This window comes from Panthera leo, chromosome A1 (genome assembly GCF_018350215.1).
Source record: "Panthera leo isolate Ple1 chromosome A1, P.leo_Ple1_pat1.1, whole genome shotgun sequence".
NCBI lineage: Eukaryota > Metazoa > Chordata > Mammalia > Carnivora > Felidae > Panthera > Panthera leo.
The window spans coordinates 142870729-142889411 of record NC_056679.1 but is presented as its reverse complement, the minus strand read 5'-3'; the positions used below and the strand labels follow the sequence as shown (position 1 = coordinate 142889411).

General features: G+C 42.8%; 1 protein-coding gene across 2 annotated transcripts; it reads right to left on the bottom strand.

Moving 5' to 3' along the window:
- Positions 1-2456: 2456 nt before the first annotated feature.
- Positions 2457-18371, bottom strand: BHMT (betaine--homocysteine S-methyltransferase). Of its 2 annotated transcripts, XM_042942012.1 has the most exons (8): positions 18072-18371; positions 17165-17297; positions 11649-11767; positions 10510-10701; positions 10003-10150; positions 6484-6666; positions 4865-5093; positions 2457-3120 (listed from the first exon to the last, which is right to left on the bottom strand). In XM_042942012.1, exons 1-8 carry the CDS (start codon positions 18072-18074, stop codon positions 2934-2936), a joined length of 1194 nt encoding a protein of 397 aa, XP_042797946.1. In that variant the 5' UTR covers positions 18075-18371; the 3' UTR covers positions 2457-2933. The 2 variants fall into 2 exon arrangements, with proteins under 2 accessions (XP_042797946.1, XP_042797956.1); XM_042942022.1 differs by lacking the exon at positions 6484-6666.
- Positions 18372-18683: the final 312 nt, after the last annotated feature.

The window sequence follows — 18683 nt, the reverse complement described above, 5'->3', positions numbered from 1 at the left end:
AGCAGTTGGTAGGCGTCTTCTATTTTACTTCAAACTGACTTCTTCCTCCTTTAATGGGTAAGAATTAGGGTTGTCTACCTGGCAGCTGGCACACTGGGCAAGGGAATGTTACTGACTAACGGGCGGCTGTTTGGGAAAACAGTCTGTGTAATGATTTCAGCCAAGCTATGTGCGAGCCGGGAAAAAGAACAATCTTGGGGGGAAATGGACACATGTAAGGCTTTCTTTGCTGGGTGAGTTGTGCTGGATGGGATTCAAAGATCCATGTATCTTAGGAAAAAACTGACCAAAACAAAAAACAGGGCTAAAGATACCTCTGCCATGTCATGCTCGTTTATTCTGATGCAATAACTTCACTTCAAAGCAAACTAGGGCTCCTCAGGCCTTCCCTGCTGGTGACCTGCTGCCCCCCTCTGGAGAAGTTGGAAACGGAAGCTTTTGATTCTTTCCCGTCCATTTCTGTCTCCATTATGGGTCCGTTTTCCCAGGGCTTCCTTATCCAAAGTCACTTTGCTGCAGTGTAAAGAAGTGTAGGGCCATAAACTGCAAACCATATATTCAGTGAGTTTACATAGACTCTAAGTAATGCAAGGATCTTTATTTCTGGGTTGGAGGATGGACTGCCTAATTTTGTGAGCTGTATGTCCTGGTTCCACCCTCCTCCGACCACCGATCCAAGCTAAAACCGTCTTTCTCAGCAGTCTGGGACTAGCAAGAAGTCCTTTCTGACTTGGCATCCTACCTTAGGTATCTTATCCTTAAAAGGGAGAGTTTGGACTCCTGATCTTTAGGGTCCCTCTGGCTGATTCCATAAAAATACCTTTACCAGTGAGAAATGTCTTTAAATTTAACTTGAAGAAACTCCTAGGTATTAAACAAGCCTTCCTTTTAATGAGCAAGATTTTAGGAAATAAAACTAATACACTTGGTGCAGGGGTTGAATTTCAAAAAAATTTTTCAGTATAGGAAATATGCCGCTAGGAGGCAGTGTTGGCATATAGTTCTATTCAAGCACATCCAGTATAGTTCCTTTTGAGGAAAATATTTTTTAAATCAAAGGATATAAGAATGATTAGAAATTATAATGTTTTGTGTGGCAATAAAGTTCTGAAAAGAGTACTAAAGGGTCATCTATCTTATACTATAATAGAACAGTAAGTTGAATAGAAGTTTCTATCAACTATGAATGAAGTATGAGATACCGAACCTGATTTGTGAGAAATGGTAGATAGCAACTTTTATTATTATTTTTTTTGAATGACATTCATTCTCCTTTTATTTCACCTCAACCACATGCAGCCTCTGAAAGCCATATTCCTTTGGCTTTATTTCTATGCACTGGAAGATAAGGATGGATTACTAATTATCTTAGCAAGAAAATTCCAGAAATTTCTTTCCCCTTAAATACTGCTGCCTTCTCCTTTAAAACTCAAATACTTGTGAAGTAGGAAGGTTGTTATTTTTTAAAATAGATGAATAAACTGATGCATAGAAATTTCACATAAAACTTAAGCAAATTAGAGAATGAAAATAAGAATCAAGGTAGTCTCACTGCTCTTCTTTTTTAATAGCTGAAGAAATTACATTTCAAAACACCTAGCCCAAGAATGTGTAGAAAGCAGCATGAACTTTTCATACATTGAGAATAGCCATGTTTATGCTAATGTCTTGCATCTTCAGGCGTGAGGTCTCATGGGAGAGTAGATGTTATCATGTAAAAATATCAGAGTTCTCAATCTAGGCAACTTGGATAAGAGTTTGGAGAATCCCTATTTTTTTCTTTATTATACTTACAAAAATTTTTTTAATATTCATTTATTTTTGGGAGAGAGAGAGAGAGAGAGAGACAGAGCACCAGCAAGGGAGGGACAGAGAGAGAGGGAGACACAGAATCTGAAGCAGACTCCAGGCTCTGAGCTGTCAGCACACAGCCGGTTGAGGGGCTTGAACCCACGAACTGTGAGATCATGACTTGAGCTGAAGTCCGATGCTCAACTGACTGAACCACCAGGTGCCCCTATTATACCTTTTTTAAAACAACCGATGTAATACAAACTCACTGTTCCTCAGCCTTACTGACTAAAGGCATTTAGGTGGATCCATTTTTGAGCAGGATGGAGAAAATCTAGATACTGATGCCTCCTTTCCCCTCCCCATTGGTCTATACATTTTTTAGCAGTAGAAATGGGTCAGGAAAGAGAGAGAACAACTCTGGAACTCTGAGAGCAGGATTCTGGTCTTTTGATACTTATTGATCAGGTCCCACATGAGTGATTTGCTAAGAACAAACTTAAAGAACTAGCAAAATCCCCATATCTCAAGTGTTCCATAACAGTTGTTTTTCAAACCGTGGGTCAAAACCCACTAATGGGTCATAAAATCAATTTGTAGGGTCGCAACTAGCATGTTTTATCACTGAGATAGGATGGAAAGGAATAGAATAGAAAATGCCAAAATGGATCTCACATTTTATTTCAGTGGTTGTATAGTGTGTGCTTTACTGGGTTATTCGAAAACTTTTGTTTCTTACTAAGGGTCATGTTCAAAAGGACTTGGAAGTCACTTCCCTATAGCACTTTATCTGTCATGACAGCTCCTGTCTCATTCTCCTTACTAGGCTGCAAACGTCTTGAAGTAGGAATGAATATCTGAATAACTTTTCCTTGGCCACAGTGATTTCCCTAATACCTTATACTTGGTATAAGGGAAACTGCTTAAGATGTACTTCTTATTTATTTTGCTTGTAAGTAAATTTCTAAACGATACTTTTAAAATCGTCAAGTGCTATTATTTATAGTTCTGTATTGTTCAGCTCCTACCAGTTTTATGTGTAGCCTAGCATTAACATAAGCATTGCTTTTAAACCGTCTTTTCCTGATTTGGGGGAACTGTGGCCCAAACATAAAAGTCACTGAAGATGGTTTCCACTGAGGTTACTGTGCAGATTTGAATTTCTGTTTTTCAAAGAGCTCTCTGAGCTGCTGCTCACTGGTGGCTTCTTTCTGCTGCATCAGCTCAGCTGTTCCTTTGGTCACCCCCCAGGCATCAGGCTTTGACATTGAAGGGTTGTATGGCCTGCCCGAGGCTATCCGAAGATTCTCCCAGTATTCCTTCCTGGCCCTGGGTGAACAAACACACATTAGACTCCTTCCTGAGCATCTGTATCTATGTCACTGAGCTAGAATATACCTCCACAGAGCTGTCTTTGGACTCTTGAGAGTATGTCCATTAAAACACATTTATTAATCTGTTATAAATTTTCTAATAAAAATTTATTAATTTTTTTAAGGCTCTATAGGCTAAAATTACTTTGAAATTATTTTTTTAAATATATGCATACAAATGGGGTGCCTGGGTGGCTCAGTTGGTTAAGCGTCCTACTCTTGATTTCTGCTCAGGTCATGATCTCACAACTGTGAGATCAAGCCCCGTGTGGGGCTCCACCCTCTGGCATGGAGCCTGCTTGGGATCCTCTCTTTCCTCTCTCTCTCTCTCTCTCTCTCTCTCTCTCTCTCTCTCTCTCTACCTTCCCCCCCCCCCCACCCCTGCCCTCCTTCACTACCTCCCTACCCTGTTCGTCTTCTCTCTCAAAATAAATCAATAGACATTTAAAACACAAAAAAGAAATTCTTCATTCACCCTCCTCTGCCTTTTGCCCTCCTGGGCCATTAGCTCAGACCCCATAGCACCTTTGCATATCTTCATACTTGAACTTGCTAAGCCAACTTGAACTTGCTAAGCCAACTTGAACTCACCTGTTTGTCTCTCTGCCTACTAGTCTGTTAACTCCTTGGGGACAGGCCTATGCCTTGTTCTTGCTACTTCTGTGTCCACACCCGTGTCTTGATATAGTTGTATACAATCAATATTAGCTGAATGGAGTGGAACTGCCCCTCTGCTTGGTGCTCGTCCCCCACCCTCTTCTTTATCTCGTGGCTACTTAGCCCTTCAAAATACAGCCCCCCAAAATCCCTTCCTCTAAAATATCTTTCTATTTGGCAGAGATGGCCATTCCTTTCTCTTGTCACTTTCTAAATCTGTGCCTCTACCAAAGCAGTTACTGCAGTATAATACATTGGCTTTCTTACCCATTTTCCCCGGTAGACTGAGATTCTCTAGCCAGCTTTTCATGTGTATTTTCCCAGTGCCTTGCACATTGCCCAATGTAAAATATTTGTTTATTGTTCATCTCCCCCACTGGGGTGTAAGCTCTGAGGGCAAAGACCTATTTTATTCTCCACTGTATTCCCAGCTCCAAGATTGTGGTTGGCACAGAACAAGCACTTAATTAATATTTTTTACATTTAATTTATACTTAAATCTTTTTACTAAAACAATTTTTAAGTTTATTTATTTATTTTGAGAGACAGAGAGAGAGAGAGACAGCATGAGTGAGCAGAGGAAGGGCAGAGAGAGAGGCAGAGGAGAATCCCAAGCAGACTCCATACTTTTAGCATGGAGCCCTACGTGGGGCTTAATGCGAGGCTCAGCACAGGGCTTGAACTCACAAACCATGAGATGAGCTAAAACCGAGAGTCAGATGTCCAATGGACTGAGTCACCCAGGTGTCCTAACTCATACTTAAATCTTAACAACCAATTGATTAAATGTTGTTCAGTGTCTACCACATGGTTCTAGCCCAGAACATGAAATCACACTTCACTGCAATTTATATTACTTATATTCTAAAGCCAGAGATCACTACATAGGCTATTTTATAAACATCTCTATGAAAGAATTTAAGGAGGATAACATTATTTATCATCATGCAGCAAATTATCTATACTCTTTGTTGTGACCTCACTTGGACATACTCATAATCCAAATGAGTTTGGTTTGGCAAATACAGTTTAAAGGTTCTTACCTGGCTCTAATCCATGGTTTGGTGTGCATATCCAAACCACTTCCCCAGCTGCCATGCTTTTCTGAAGCTGGCGGCAAAAATCCCCTTTCTGGGGCCAGCTCTTCTGCAATCGCCCGGATGTGGTAGGGCTCAAATCCACAGCACCCACCAATGTATCTGACCCCCAGCTTGTAGGCCTCTCTGGCATATTTCTGAATGTCCCATCTTGTTGCAACTCTGGGCTCCAGTCCTGTAGTAATGGAGTGAATTCTTTTTTTAAAAAAATATTCAAAATAAATAGCTATAATAAGTATGTAATTTTCAAGAACTGAATTAAATAAGTTGTTAACATTCGCTTCTTTACTTTTTAAAATTATTAGCTAATTGGCGTTTACATGTCCATTTTTAAATGCTGTGATAGCCAACCTTCAAGATGGTTCCCATTGATTCCTGCCCTCTTATGTCTTTACCCTGTGTAGTCCCCTCTCATATCAGGTTGGGCTGAGAGACCAATAGAATAGGTCAGAAGGCATGGTTGGTGACTTCTGAGGCTAGGTTATACAAGGCATTATGGTTTCTGCCTCAATCTCTCTTGTTCTCTTTGAACAACTGCATGTTGTGAGAACACTCAAGCATCACAATGGTAAGGCCAATAATTTAAGGAACTGAGGCTTCTAGTTCTGTTTAACAGAACAGCAAGACACTAACACCTATTCCCAACAGCCAACAAAGGGAGCTTGGAAGTAGATTCCATAGCTCTCATCAGGTCTTCAGAGGACTACAAACCTGACCAGTATCTGGACTGTAACCTCATAAGGGATGCTGAGCAAAAACTATCCAGCTAGGCTCCTCCCAAATTCATGACCCACAGAAACTCTGAGATATAATAACTGTTTGTTGTTTAAAGGCACTAAATTTTGCGATAATTTGTTCTATGCCAATAACACAGACGCTTTGCCATTCTTTATCCATGGTTCTTCTAGATGGATTATGTTATAATACCTTACTTCTCTGAGGGTCCCTATAAAATATAGTATCTAAGGACCTTAGAATGGAGTAGAAGCTGGCCAAACTCTGGCCCTGGTGATCTCTCTGGCTGGATTTTCAGGTGGACACACCCGACTTCCCACACATGCTTGACCCCTTTTCCTAGACTGCCAAGTATTCCCTCCCTGCATCTGCTCAGCCTCTTCATTCAAAGTTGTTATACAGTAACCTAGTGATGGTATCTTCTCCTTGCCCTCAAGAACAGGGGAAAAGTAACTTGGACATAAACCGGTCCATCCTTTTAATTCTTCTTATGAGAAAATTAAGGTTTAGAACTAAGTGGTTTTGCTAAGGTTACATAACTCAGCGACAGAGCTGGAACCAGAACCAAAGTCTTTGCTGATCGCACCCGGAAGGGCATCCTTTTTACCAGCCTACAGCTAAAAGGTTCAGAGATCTTTTTTGCTTGTCAGTTCCATCTTTTCCTTCTACTGTGGTCAAATATCAAAGGGCTTTTGGCTGCAGGGAGAGACACTGAGGGCAAGAGATGAGATATGCTGCCATTTCTTTGCTGTGACAAAGCTCTATGGCTATAGATTTGGAATTTGTCAAACATCAAGACATTGAGATAATTTATAAAATGTCTGTCTTACCAAAGGGGAATTCTGGTAGATCAATAAATCCCTGCTTGTTGCAGTCAGGAGTGTGGTAGGCCAAGGGCTGACTCATCAGGTGGGCTTTCAGTCGGGCAGCCTCCAAGCCTTCTTTCATGAGCTTCACTGTTTGTAAACTAATTGTGGGGTCAAAATGGCAGTTCACGCCAACGATGGAAGCTCCTGCAAGTGGGAAGAACAACTGAGCTTTAGGGATTTATCAGATAACCAGTGGCCCCAACTCTCCTCTCTTAATCAAGGAGCTTTTATTTGAAACAGTCAATTACAAATACAGCCTTTGATTCTTGCTTCCTTGCGAACCTAGCTTACTTCTGCATGGGAATGATTACTAACAGGCAGCAAGGGCTTTCTGGGAAAAGTGTTGTGAAGAATCTGTTACAACTGAAGTGTCATTTATGTACACTTGGCTGTCCATCTTTTTTCCAAAAAATCATTATTAGAGGTTGTTTTTTTTTAACTACGAATTTTAGAAGTCAACTTTTCAATCTTGACACAATAATTTTTTAACACTCCCAGCTCGTGGTTACCATACCACTCACTTGAAGATCAGTGTTCCCTTTCATCAGGCCAATTTAAAAATATCACTAATCCAGATTCTGGGAGCAGCTAAGCTGATGCCACAAGCCACGGCATCCAGCGTTCAGGGGCAAGCATCTCAGCGGTTTTCACTGGGCTGGGTCTGCAGTTTGCTCCTTCATTCTTGTTCCAATCCTCCCTCCTGTTATTTCTCTGAATCAGTTTTTTGTCCAAGAGCACCAGTGACCTTGATCTTACCAAATCCAGTTGTTGTCCCTCTGTTCTCATCTGATGCAATGTCTGGGCAGCATCATCCTAGTGGGCCATCCCCTCCTTCATCAACACTCCCCTTCTCTTGGCTTCTCATGCTCTCTCAGTGGTGCTCCTACCTCACTGGCTGCTTTCTTTGGGCGTTAGGTGCCAACCCCCTCAAGGTTGAACCTTTCAATCTTGCAATGTCCTAGGGTCCCAGTGGGCCATCTTTTCTTCTCCTACATTTCCTTTCCAGTCCCAGGGCTTTCAGTATGATCTATATCCAGAACTCTCCAAATTTCTCTCTCTAACCGTGACCTCTCCTTTGGGTCCCAGACTTAAATATTCAACAGCTTACTTAATATCTTCACTTGGATCTTGACTACCTTTACTTTCTTTCTTTTTCTTTCTTTCTTTCTTTTCTTTCTTTCTTTCTTTCTTTCTTTCTTTCTTTCTTCTTTCTTCTGCTGCTTCTTCTTTTCCTTCTCCTTCTCCTCCTCTTTCTTCTTCTTCTTCTTCTTCTTCTTCTTCTTCTTCTTCTTCTTCTTCTTCTTCTTCTTCTTCTTCATCTTCTTAATCTTCATCTTCTTTTTTTGGATGTTCTGCTGCCAGAGTTTCTCTTTCCTTGTTTGACTTCATTACACTAATGAATTAATCCTATGTTGGTTACCTCTTGGATATCTATTAGGTATAAGAGTCCTTTTAAGGGATTATAGAGAAATATAAATATAGGACATGGTCCCTGACACCAAGGGTTTCATAAGGTTTGACACAAAGGGCTTCCTTAGGTTTGCTCCCTGAAAACAAGGCTCTATGGTCACTCGTGAGGAAGTAGCTGTTTCCTATATCCCCTTCTTGGAGACTGCTGCTATACACAAACATATCAAAGGCTCTGAGAAATTCTGTGTGTTTTTCCAATTTTAAGTATATGCACCGCCTAAGCGAGCACTAAGGCTCTGAGAAATTCTGTAGTAAAGAGACCTGTGTGACTTGGTTTAACACAGCACTTTCTAAATATATTTCACTACAGAACCCTAATAATGTTCTCACAGATTAGAAGATGCTCACCGAGGATATTCCAAATGAGTGGTGTAAGTAGAAAGTGTTCTAGTTGCTGAGAGGAGGGAGTGTTTACTTGGGGTATGTGTGGTGATGTATGGGGATGTGGAGGTAGAATTTGAGCTAACATTGGAAGATGGACTGGAGTTATTAGGCTGATATTAATTAAGGACCTATTTTGTGCCAGGTGCTGTGCTAGGCACAGGGCACTCAGTGCTGAGCCAGACAGACACAGTCTCTGCCTTCTTTGACCTTACAGTCTAGTGAGTCAGACATTAAAGCGATACACAAATGAGATAAGTGGCACAGTGATGTCAAGCACCGTGGCCACCTACCTTGAATGGAATGGTGGGGGCAGAATTAGACGCAGGCCACGAATCTCTGCCAATTAACAATAGGGGTCATGAAAGCCTCTTCTGATCTTTTTGAAACAAGTTAACTTGCTTCTCCTCCCCCCCCCGCCATTGTTACATTTCCCTCCCAAAATTTAGGATTATATAGCCTCATTCCTAAATCTAAATAATTGTTATTGTTAATGACAAGTATGAAGTGACTTTTATGAAATATCAGGAGTTGGATAAAAATCAGAAATGAAACGTGGCCAAACATAGTGTCTCTGTTCCTCAGAGTGAGTTGGACTCTTCCACTGACCCTGAGCTATGCCTTGCATTTAAAATGAGGCAGCTTTGACGGGCGCCTGGGTGGCTCAGTGGGTTGGGTGTCTGACTTCGGCCTGGGTCATGGTCTCGCGGTTCGTGGCTTCAAGCCCCACGTCGGGCCCTGTGCTGACAGCTCAGAGCCTGGAGCCTGCTTTGGATTCTCTCTGCCCCTCCCCAGCTCGCCTGCCTTCTCTCTCTCTCTCAAAGATAAACATTAAAAAGAATAATAAAGTGAGGCAGCTTTGAAAACATTTTGTGAGTTTTCCCTAATTGAAATGAAACCCAATGTTAGGAATGGAAATTATTGAAAAAGATAAGTTAGTCAGTATTTCATACCAAATTATTTTAAGTTCATTATACCGATTACAAAAAGCGAAGCATATCAGTAATTTACGAAAATGGAAAAACTCTGGCAAAGAAAACAACTGAACTTTTAAGTCTGATATGCTTTGCTTTTTGTATGTGTTTAAAGGCCTCAATTTAGGTTTAAAATAAAACATGTTTTTCTAATGCTCCTTTTGATTTACTGAAACTCTTCTCATTTCTAGGTATTAAACCTTCAGTGTAGGTCTAGTGGCCCCTTTGAAAAGGCTGGTGTGTGTACTTTTTACTTTATTTTACTTTTTTCTCTTTTGGACTCAATATTATTATCAATACTCCTAGAAGAGCAAATTTTGTTTTCCTTTAAGCAAAAGTAGTATATAGGACTAACAGGTGGACCTACATTTGTATGTAATTTTATTATTTGTTTATTTTATTTTTTGAGAGCAAGAAAGAATGTGCGTGTGAAAGCCAGTTTGGGGGAGGGGCAGGGAGAGAGGGAGGCGGGGGATCCGAAGCAGGCTTTGTGGGCTCAAAGCCCAGAGGCTCATGCGGGTTCCAACCCAGGAACCACACAGTGAGATCATGACCTGAGCGGAAGTAGAACTCATAACCAACTGAGCCACCCAGGTGTCCCTTACGTAATTTTAAAAGACTCACTAATTGCCAACTGGTCAAAATGCGTCATCACCTGCTTTAACAAGGCGCACTGCACACTCGCCAGGGCTGACGCCATGCAAATCTCCCTCTGGGCCGATGCACATGGTAGCTGCCACAGGTTTCCCGGATGCTTTCAAGGCTTCGACTGCCCACACAGCCTCTTCCACATGTTCAAAATACTGAAATAAGATCAGGTTGACGTACTTTTATTCTTGTTTCTCCCCAGTTAGAAAACGTGTTTTACTGCTTAATAATTATCACTAGTTGAATCATCTTCACATTTTGAGTGTGACCCATTAGCATTTTTTAAATGCCACAGACCGTTGATGACTGTGAATTGCAGTCAAAAGGTTTGAAGAACACTTTATTAGATTAAGTGAATCAAATTCACTAGAAAGCTTAAATTGGAAAAAAGATTTTAATACTAAATATTGCTAGCCATGATTGGCACCTAATCTCCCCTGCTCCCCACAAAAGCAAAAGGTAGAGAAAATGTACTAAGCGTCTATGTCTCATCTTTGGTGATATCTTCGTTTACCTCTGCAATCAAGAAATCCACATTCTTCTTCAAAAAGACCTCTAACTGTTGCTGAAATACTTTCTTAACTTCAGCTTCACTCTTGCAACTAAGGTACGAAGGCGTCTGGCTCACACCTCCTGCCACCAAAGCGTCTCCCTCATCAGCCACTTGCCGGGCAATGTCACAAGCAGCTTCGTTGACTTTCTGCCCCTAAAATGGATGATTATATGATATATCAACATTTTCATGTGAAGTTGAAACCAAATTATTATTCAAATATCCACATCTCAGTTGTATGTTACAATAGAGATTTTATTCTAGAAAATAACAGGGACAGAATAGTTCATATTAGCAAGTTGAACAATTTGCAGTAACAACACCAATAGTAGTAATGAAAACAATAAATCCAATGATAGCATATAGGATATTACATACTAATGATCTGGGAGAGGGTAAAAATCTTAAATAAAAGGATCTGGTATCTTCTAATGCCTAAGCTGCACTTAGAGAAATATCTAGCAAATAGTGGTGATGACGATGTTGATGATGACATCATTAAAATGATGACAGAATTCATGACTTTTTGTCATTATGTATTTTCTTAATTAACAGATAATCACAAGGTATTTTCTAATTACGTAGGCATTAAAAATTGACACTTGTCTTCACTAAACCCCGGTGCTGTAAGTCACAGAGACTCATGGAATGTTGGAACTTCTTTTTCATTTTAGGGATCAAGAAGTTGTCGCTTTGATGGCATAGTTGAATGGTTTGCCCAACACAACAAGGTTGATTATAGCTGAGCCAGGAAGATTCCAGGGTCACTGCCCCCTTGTGCCTTTGACCCTTCCCCTACACTGTGCCACATTAAAAACCTTTAAGGGTGTAAGAATTTGTTAGGTTACCCTCTCAGCAACTTAGGAGACTGAGAGAATCGCTCATCATTAACCACCCCCTTCTTTGACCTGCTTCATTAAATGCTTTTCTGTCAATTTTGAGGACTCCAGCTAAAACCTAGAAGAGTTGTTCACACATATCTCATTTCTGTGTTATCTAAAAACCCTGAAGCGGCGCAACATTTTTCTCTACAAGAACTTCTGTGATGACATATGTGTCTACTAGGCCCTTCTAAGAATGCCATGTATGGTTTTACTCACGGATATTTTCTCTGCAACATAGTTTCCCCTGTTCTCCAGCTTGTCTTCACTTGCATAAAAGGTGAAGGTTTGCATGACATTGGATCCAGCTCTGAGGAACTCTCGATGAAGCTGGCGAACTGGGAGATTAAATGAGGAGAGGTATTAATTACTATCAGTTTATCACCCGTGATGTTCTCAAAAGGCTATCACATAAACAGATGTGAAAACATCTGCTCACATTCCTGGTTGCTGGGCATTGGTGCATGCTGGGGGCTAATGAGAGGTAGCTCTGGGGTCTCTCGTTAAGAAGAGATTATTTCTACCATGCACGTGCGGTGAAGGGAAGAGGGAGATCCCACAAGGGAGGAATCATCATTTGAACATTTTTGCTGGGCAGAGAAAGTGGGGAAAGGCATTCCCTACAGAGGTAAGGGCTTGAACAAAAAGGAGGCAGGAGTAGGCTTGGCATTTGGGGGTGCAGCACGTAGTCTGAGAAGCTGGAGTTGAGGATGTATAAGAGAAGTAGTAGGAGAGGCAGGTGGAGAGGTGGGCCGGCTGACAGAGTACCAAGGGCCTAGAACATCATCCTAAGGAGTCTGGGCTGCAGACCACAGGTTCGGAGAAACACCAGCAGTTTGTAAGCAATTGAATGATGTTATTGGTTCACTGTTTTTGAAAGATAATTTTGGTAGTAGAGTGGACTAAGAATTGGAGCAAGGTTCCCAAGCATACGTCTGTGGATGAATAGTTTTTACAGGCTAAAGAAAATATGGGGCTTTCCCCCCCATTTGATCAAATAAACTCATTTTAAGGAACTACCTTTGCTTTAAATAGTAGTCCTAAACTCTGGTTCCCCATTAGACACTCTGCAAGCTTTTTAAAACCAATGGATGCTAGGGCCAAATTCGCAAATATTCTAATTTAATTGCTGTGGGGGCAGGGCATAGATTTTGTGTGTGTGTGTGTTTCTCCAACTGATTCTTATCTGCAGTTTTGTTGAAAACCACCAAAATGCTCTACTTTATTTTGGGAAATAAAAATAAAGACTATGACTGGGAAAATGCTCTATTTTATCTATCTATCTATCTATCTATCTATCTATCTATCTATCTATCTATCTATCTATTTATTTATGATGCTGATATTTTGTTTTATTTTTGAGATAGAGAGTGCACAGGAGCCTCTCAGGTGAGAGTGCCCACAGGTGAGGGCAGACAGAGGGAAGAGGGTGGAGGGTCTGAAGCAGGCTCCAATGACAGCAATAAGTTGCACATGGTACCCAAACTCAAGAACCATGAACCACAAGACCAGGACCTGAGCCAAAGTTGGACACTCAACTGACACCCACCCAGGCAACCCTATTTGTTTATCTTAGAGAGAGTGTGAGCCAGGGAGAGGGGCAGAGAGAATCTTAAGCAGGCTCCACACTCAGCATGGAGCCCCAATGTGGGGCTCAATCCCATGGCCCAGGGATCATGACCTGAGCCGAAATCAAGAGTTGCATGCTCAATTGACTGAGCCATCCAGGTGCCCCAAAATGCTGTTTTTATAAAATGATCGTGAGACTTCACAGGTGTTCGTTTTTGTCAGGAGAATCAACTGGGCAAAGTAAGAAGTCAGCAATCCTGTGTCAGCCCCTGAAATCTATTTTGACATTTCAGAGGCCTTTAAAAGTAAGAAGGTTAAAAGTCAAAAGGTCTGGGAGGGACTGCATTAGAGGCTAGGAAATTATTAGGACACTGGAGCCCTTAGCCCTTTATGGAAGAGGAGTCTGGTGTCTTTGCATCCTAGCTACCTAGTAGAGGGCAGAGAACATAGGAAGCTCAGTTTTGTTTTTCAGTGAGCCAAAAAGTGAAGCAAAAGAGCTTTTGAATTTCAGAAAATGGGTTTCTAAGCCTGGAAACTCTAGTCCTGAGTGGGAACTTAGAAGCTTGCTTAAATGAGGAAACTTCAAACTTGTTTTGTTTTTCTTTTTTGTTTTTTGAAGTTTATTTATTCTGAGAGCGAGAGAATCCCAAGCAGGCTCCGTGTTGTCAGTGTGGAGCCGGACGGGCAGGGCTCCATGTGCAGACTGAACCCACCAACTGTGAGATCATGACCTGAACTGAAACCAAGAGTTGGAGACTTAAGCAACTTAGCCACCCAGGCGCCACTAAAACTTGTTTTAATTAGCAAAAGGAACCAATTAACAACACTTCATACACAGTCCCTGTTTATCAATCAAACACAGAGCTGCTGTGGTTGGAGCAGGGTGAAGGGCCTATAGATGGGGTTTCCCATACACTAGGATGAGATGGCTTATAATTGGGAAATCTACCCAGGGGGTCCTTGGGTGGATTTTTAGAAACTCTGTTTAAAAACCCTGGAATAGGGGTGCCTGGGTGGCTCAGTCGGTTGAGCGTCCGACTTCGGCTCTGGTCGTGATCTCACAGCTGGTGAGTTCAAGCCCCGCGTCAGGCTCTGTGCTGACAGCTCGGAGCCTGGAGCCTGCTTCGGATTCTGTGTCTCCCTCTCTCTCTGCCCCTAACCCACTTGCATTCTGTCTCTGTCTCTGTCTCTGTCGAAAATAAATACACATTACAAAAAAAAATAAAAAAAAAAATAAGTAAAAAAAAAAAACCCTGGAATAGCGGGCAAATTGTGTATATGTATATTTTACACTGCATTTTATACCCTTCTGTTAAATTTTGCCAGAAGGCAGTGACCCAACTCCTTGCTCTTAATCAATTTGATATTCTTCTATGCTTCTTAAAGCTGCAGAGCTTCTCAAAAGCATAACCCCACTTAGACTCACATGGGGGCAATTAATATGGATTCAGATTCCCTATGCCACTCCAGATCCAGCAAACCTTAATTCTTTGCTAATTCCACTGGGTACAAGAACCACAATTTTTGGCATAGACTTTAGTAGGAGAATTAGTCCACTTAAAATAAGACAAAAAAACTCAAGAAACAGAGGGCCAAGTGATAAACATGTTGTTTCTGCACTAATAAAAGTAAAATCAGTATCAGAGCAGTTTCTCTCGAACTCCTCTAATGCATAACTTAAAAAAAAAATGTGACTTATAAAATTGAAGCTTGTGGTTTCAAAAAATTTTTTTAATGTTTATTTATTTTTGAGAGAGACAGAATGTGAGCAGGGAAGGGGAAGAGAGAGAGGGAGACACAGAATCCGAAGCAGGCTCCAGGCTCTGAGCTGTCAGCACAGAGCCGGACATAGAGCTCAAACTCACAAACCGTAAGATCAGGACCTGAGCCAAAGTCGACGTTTAACCAACTGAGCCATCTAGGCGCCCCTCAAAGCTTGTGGTTTAAATAAAAGCCTTCTTTTATTTACATGGCAGAGTTTGCACAAAGGTAGCTTATCATTAATATCAGCTTGGCTCAAGAAATATTTCATTGAGTTTAACCCAGCAAGCTGACCTTAAGAAACAAACCATAGAGGGGCGCCTGGGTGGTTCACTCGTTTAAGCGTCTGACTTCTTCAGCTCAGGTCATGATCTCATGGTTTGTGGGTTCGAGCCCTGCTGACAGCTCAGAGTGTGGAGCCTGCTTCAGATTCTGTGTCTCCCTCTCTCTCTGCTCTGCCCCTGCTCGCACTCTGTCTCTCTCTCTTAAAAATAAATAAAGATTAAAAAATAAAATAAGAAACAGACCATAGATATATTTTAAAACCTCATTCTTGTATCTTAATTATTCCATTGTGTTCCTTAAAACCCTTTAATGGCAATGCTTCCCAAAGCATGGTTCACCTTGCTATCACCTGGGGACAATTATAAATATGCAGGTTCCTGGACCCACTCACAGACCTAATAGATCCAAATGTCTAAGTGGAGGCTGGGAACCTATAATTTTTAACCGACTGCTGGTACAATAAAAATTTGAGGACTACTGCTGTTTTAGCTTCCCGAGCCTACTGAATTCCTCCCTCCCTTCCTTCTTCCTTCCTTCAGGGGTAGAACACAGCATTATTTCTACATTTATTTTTAATAAATAAATAATTTTTAATAAATAATAAAGACTTTAGAATCGGATGGCTATTGTTGGGTACCACCAACATACTGGAGAAAGGCAATGAAAGGTTAAGGGTGATTCATCACCAGTTCAAGACAACGTCTGAAAGTCTGAGGATCTCCTGGGTGGTATATAAAGAAACACCTCTTGTAGCTATAGCAAGCAGAAAAGCTGAGGATCTGGCCCAGGACTAAATTATACAGGGAGCAGAGAGTCAGAGAGGTTGAATCATCAACCACAGAAGGCTTCTACTGCCACAGTCAGGGTCTGATCAGGAAGACAAAGGACCCTGAGATTGGGGTGAAGACATATGGGTGGATTCACTCATAACCTTAAAAACCCAGATTCCTCCCTGAATTCTCTGGGACTGCAGAAGTGGCCCATTTCTCTCTTTTAAAGATTAATGTTTGGGGCACCTGAGTGGCTCAGTTGGTTAAGGTTTGACTCTTGATTTTGGCTCAGGTCATGATTTCACGGTTCTGAGGATAGAGCCTCGCATTGGGCTCTGTGCTGACAGTGTGGAGCCTGCTTGGGATTCCTTCTTTCTCTCTCTCTCTCTCTCTCTGTCTCTGACCCTCCCCTGCTCTCACTCTCTCTCAAAATAAATAAATACACATTAAAAAAAAATAAATGAAATCTTCCCCCTTGCTTTAGGTTGATGCAGAAGCCTTGTAAGACAGCATTATCTCCCTCATGTTCCATCTCACCTCCCCTCTTTGTATGTCCCCGTAAGAGATCTGTGGTCAAAAGAGTAAAGTGAGAATAAGGTACTTGGGTATGGGTGCAGGGCAGGTAGATAGTTGAACTTAAATAGGATGGGGCTAGTATATAATGCATTTAACTAGTTGGCAAACATACAATGGAGGAGGGCTTATCTACCAGACGGTGAGTGATGCCGTGCCATGGAACTTAAAGTGGGTAAGGAGGGGGGATGAACACGTGGGGACAGAATAGATAATAAATGCTGACATGGAAGGGATGAAGGACTGAGAATCTTGGTGAGGCTGAGGAGTGGGAGAATTAGAGTCGGCAGGAAAGATAGAAAGAAGGTGGTGGTTAGAAAATGGGGCCCTCGTAATTGAGATTTCCAAAGCAGACAGCTAGGGGTGATGGCAAGGTCTAGGAGTGCATTGCTGAGGTGGAGGGTGGAGGAAACGTTCAACTGGAGATGAGATCAAGGCACTAACAGGAAGAGTTCTGGACAGATCATCTGCATGGACACTGAACTCACCCCAAGTGGTGAGGGAGGGAAGGGCAGAGAGGAAAGCAGTGAGCCAGGTTCTACACTCACCTAGAGCGAGGGGCAGGAACCAAGAGGCAAACACAGGTGACAGCCACAGGAAGGGCCATTGCGATCATCCAACCTGTGAATCTATACTTACATGCCTAGCACAGTGCCCAGCAGGCAATAATGAATGTTGGACAATGTGCCACGAATGTCTGTGTTTGATGGCATGCTCCTACACTGGTCGATGTCGCATTCTTTTATGAGAACTTAGAAGAGAGCTATATGCACCAACCTGCCTCTGGGTGTTCCACTGTGGCTTCTGGGGTCCAGGGGCCTGCCTTCACATAGCCCCTCTTCTCCAGTGCAAAGACAAACCCTCCATCTCCAATCACAACTTCTCCAGCATTTAAACGTTCTAGGATGCCCTAAAATTACAGATGGGGGTGGGGGGCAAAGGAAGGGAGTTACTTGAGTTTGAGACAATTTTCTATTTTTAGTACTTTTGCTATGGTATTCTTGAGAAGTGTGATTTCTTTAGAATTCACAGAAAGTACATGTATTTATAAATCCAGAATGCTCGTATAATGAAAATATGAAAATATGTGTATACATGTGCTAGGGGTGAGGGTCTTTCAGAACACAATAAGAGTTTTGAAGAATGTGGTGGGAGGATGTTATCTTTGAAGAAACAGCTACAGAAGGATTAAGTGAAAATATTTTATTGTAAAGCCTCAGATGAATACTTAAGCACACATTCTTAAAACGGTGAAAGCTAGTTTTATTCTAACAGCCCCTACATTTGGCCTGGCCCCATCTGTCTGTCAGTCCCTGGGGCCCTCTGTCAGCCAGGCGGGGGCAGGGTACTTTGACACCCAAGGGTCAAGTATATTGCTTCCTCCCTCCAGCCCCAACCATAGTCCCACAGTCCGTCTGTTCCTCCATCCATCTATCCATCCACCCCTCCCCCCCACTCCCCAAACTAGCCCAAGGCAGACAGTCTGGACTGGAACGCTCATCCCAACTAGGAAAGAGATAGGCTTGTCGTTAATCAGGTGGTGCAGTTGCTGGGTTTTGGTTTTTCAATCTTTTTAACATCCCTTACTCAATACCTTACAGCCCCTGTGCCCATTTTTTTTTCCGAGGCTTGAATGGTTGATTTTATTGTGATCACAGAAATCACACTGCGGGTGCAAACTTACCATGGCCCACCCAACGCGTGAGCCTTGGGGCTGCGGCGGGACCCGGACGGCGGCGTACCCCAAAACGCGGCAACTAGGCGGCGCCGGGGCCCCGCTGCACCCGTCGAGGCGCGGGCACGAAACGGTCTGGCAGCCGCGGCCGCGCGCCTCCCTGGCCTGCCCACGCAGGGCGCAGAGGGGCGCGCCCGGCGGCGCGGGCAGTGACGCGGGGTGGCCAGGGGAGCCGGAAGCCACCAGGAGCTCCCTAGTCCCACCAATGTCGGGAAGAGAAGTCGTGCCTGTGGGTCTAGGAGCCACACCTCTGAGGTAGTGCTCTGGTGCGGGACTCAGAAAACGTTGGGAGTCTTGGAGCTCTGGGGGTGTCCCCCCGGGTCACATAGATCTAGGGCGCGCTCTGGATATGGGCAGGGGTGTTGGGGGGAGCTCAGAGGCACCTTGGGGTCCTGCCCGAGAAATTCTGAGAGCACCTGCTGGTCACAGCCGGGCTCTGGGGACCCCTCTGCACTTCCTGACGCTGGGGCGCGGGGCCGGTGGGTCGAGCCTCAGAGCCACCGCTGGGATGGAGAGCGCCCTCGGGTCCCCTGTAGACTCACCCTCTTGGCCTTTTTGCCC

Bases quoted from the DNA above. Each gene is read 5' to 3' on its own strand.
- BHMT (XM_042942012.1), bottom strand. The intron at 10,702-11,648 runs GTGAGTAAAACC...CATCCATTTTAG, and splicing joins ATGTTGCAGAGAAAATATCC to GGGCAGAAAGTCAACGAAGC. The intron at 5,094-6,483 runs GTAAGACAGACA...CCATTACTACAG, and splicing joins TCTACCAGAATTCCCCTTTG to GACTGGAGCCCAGAGTTGCA.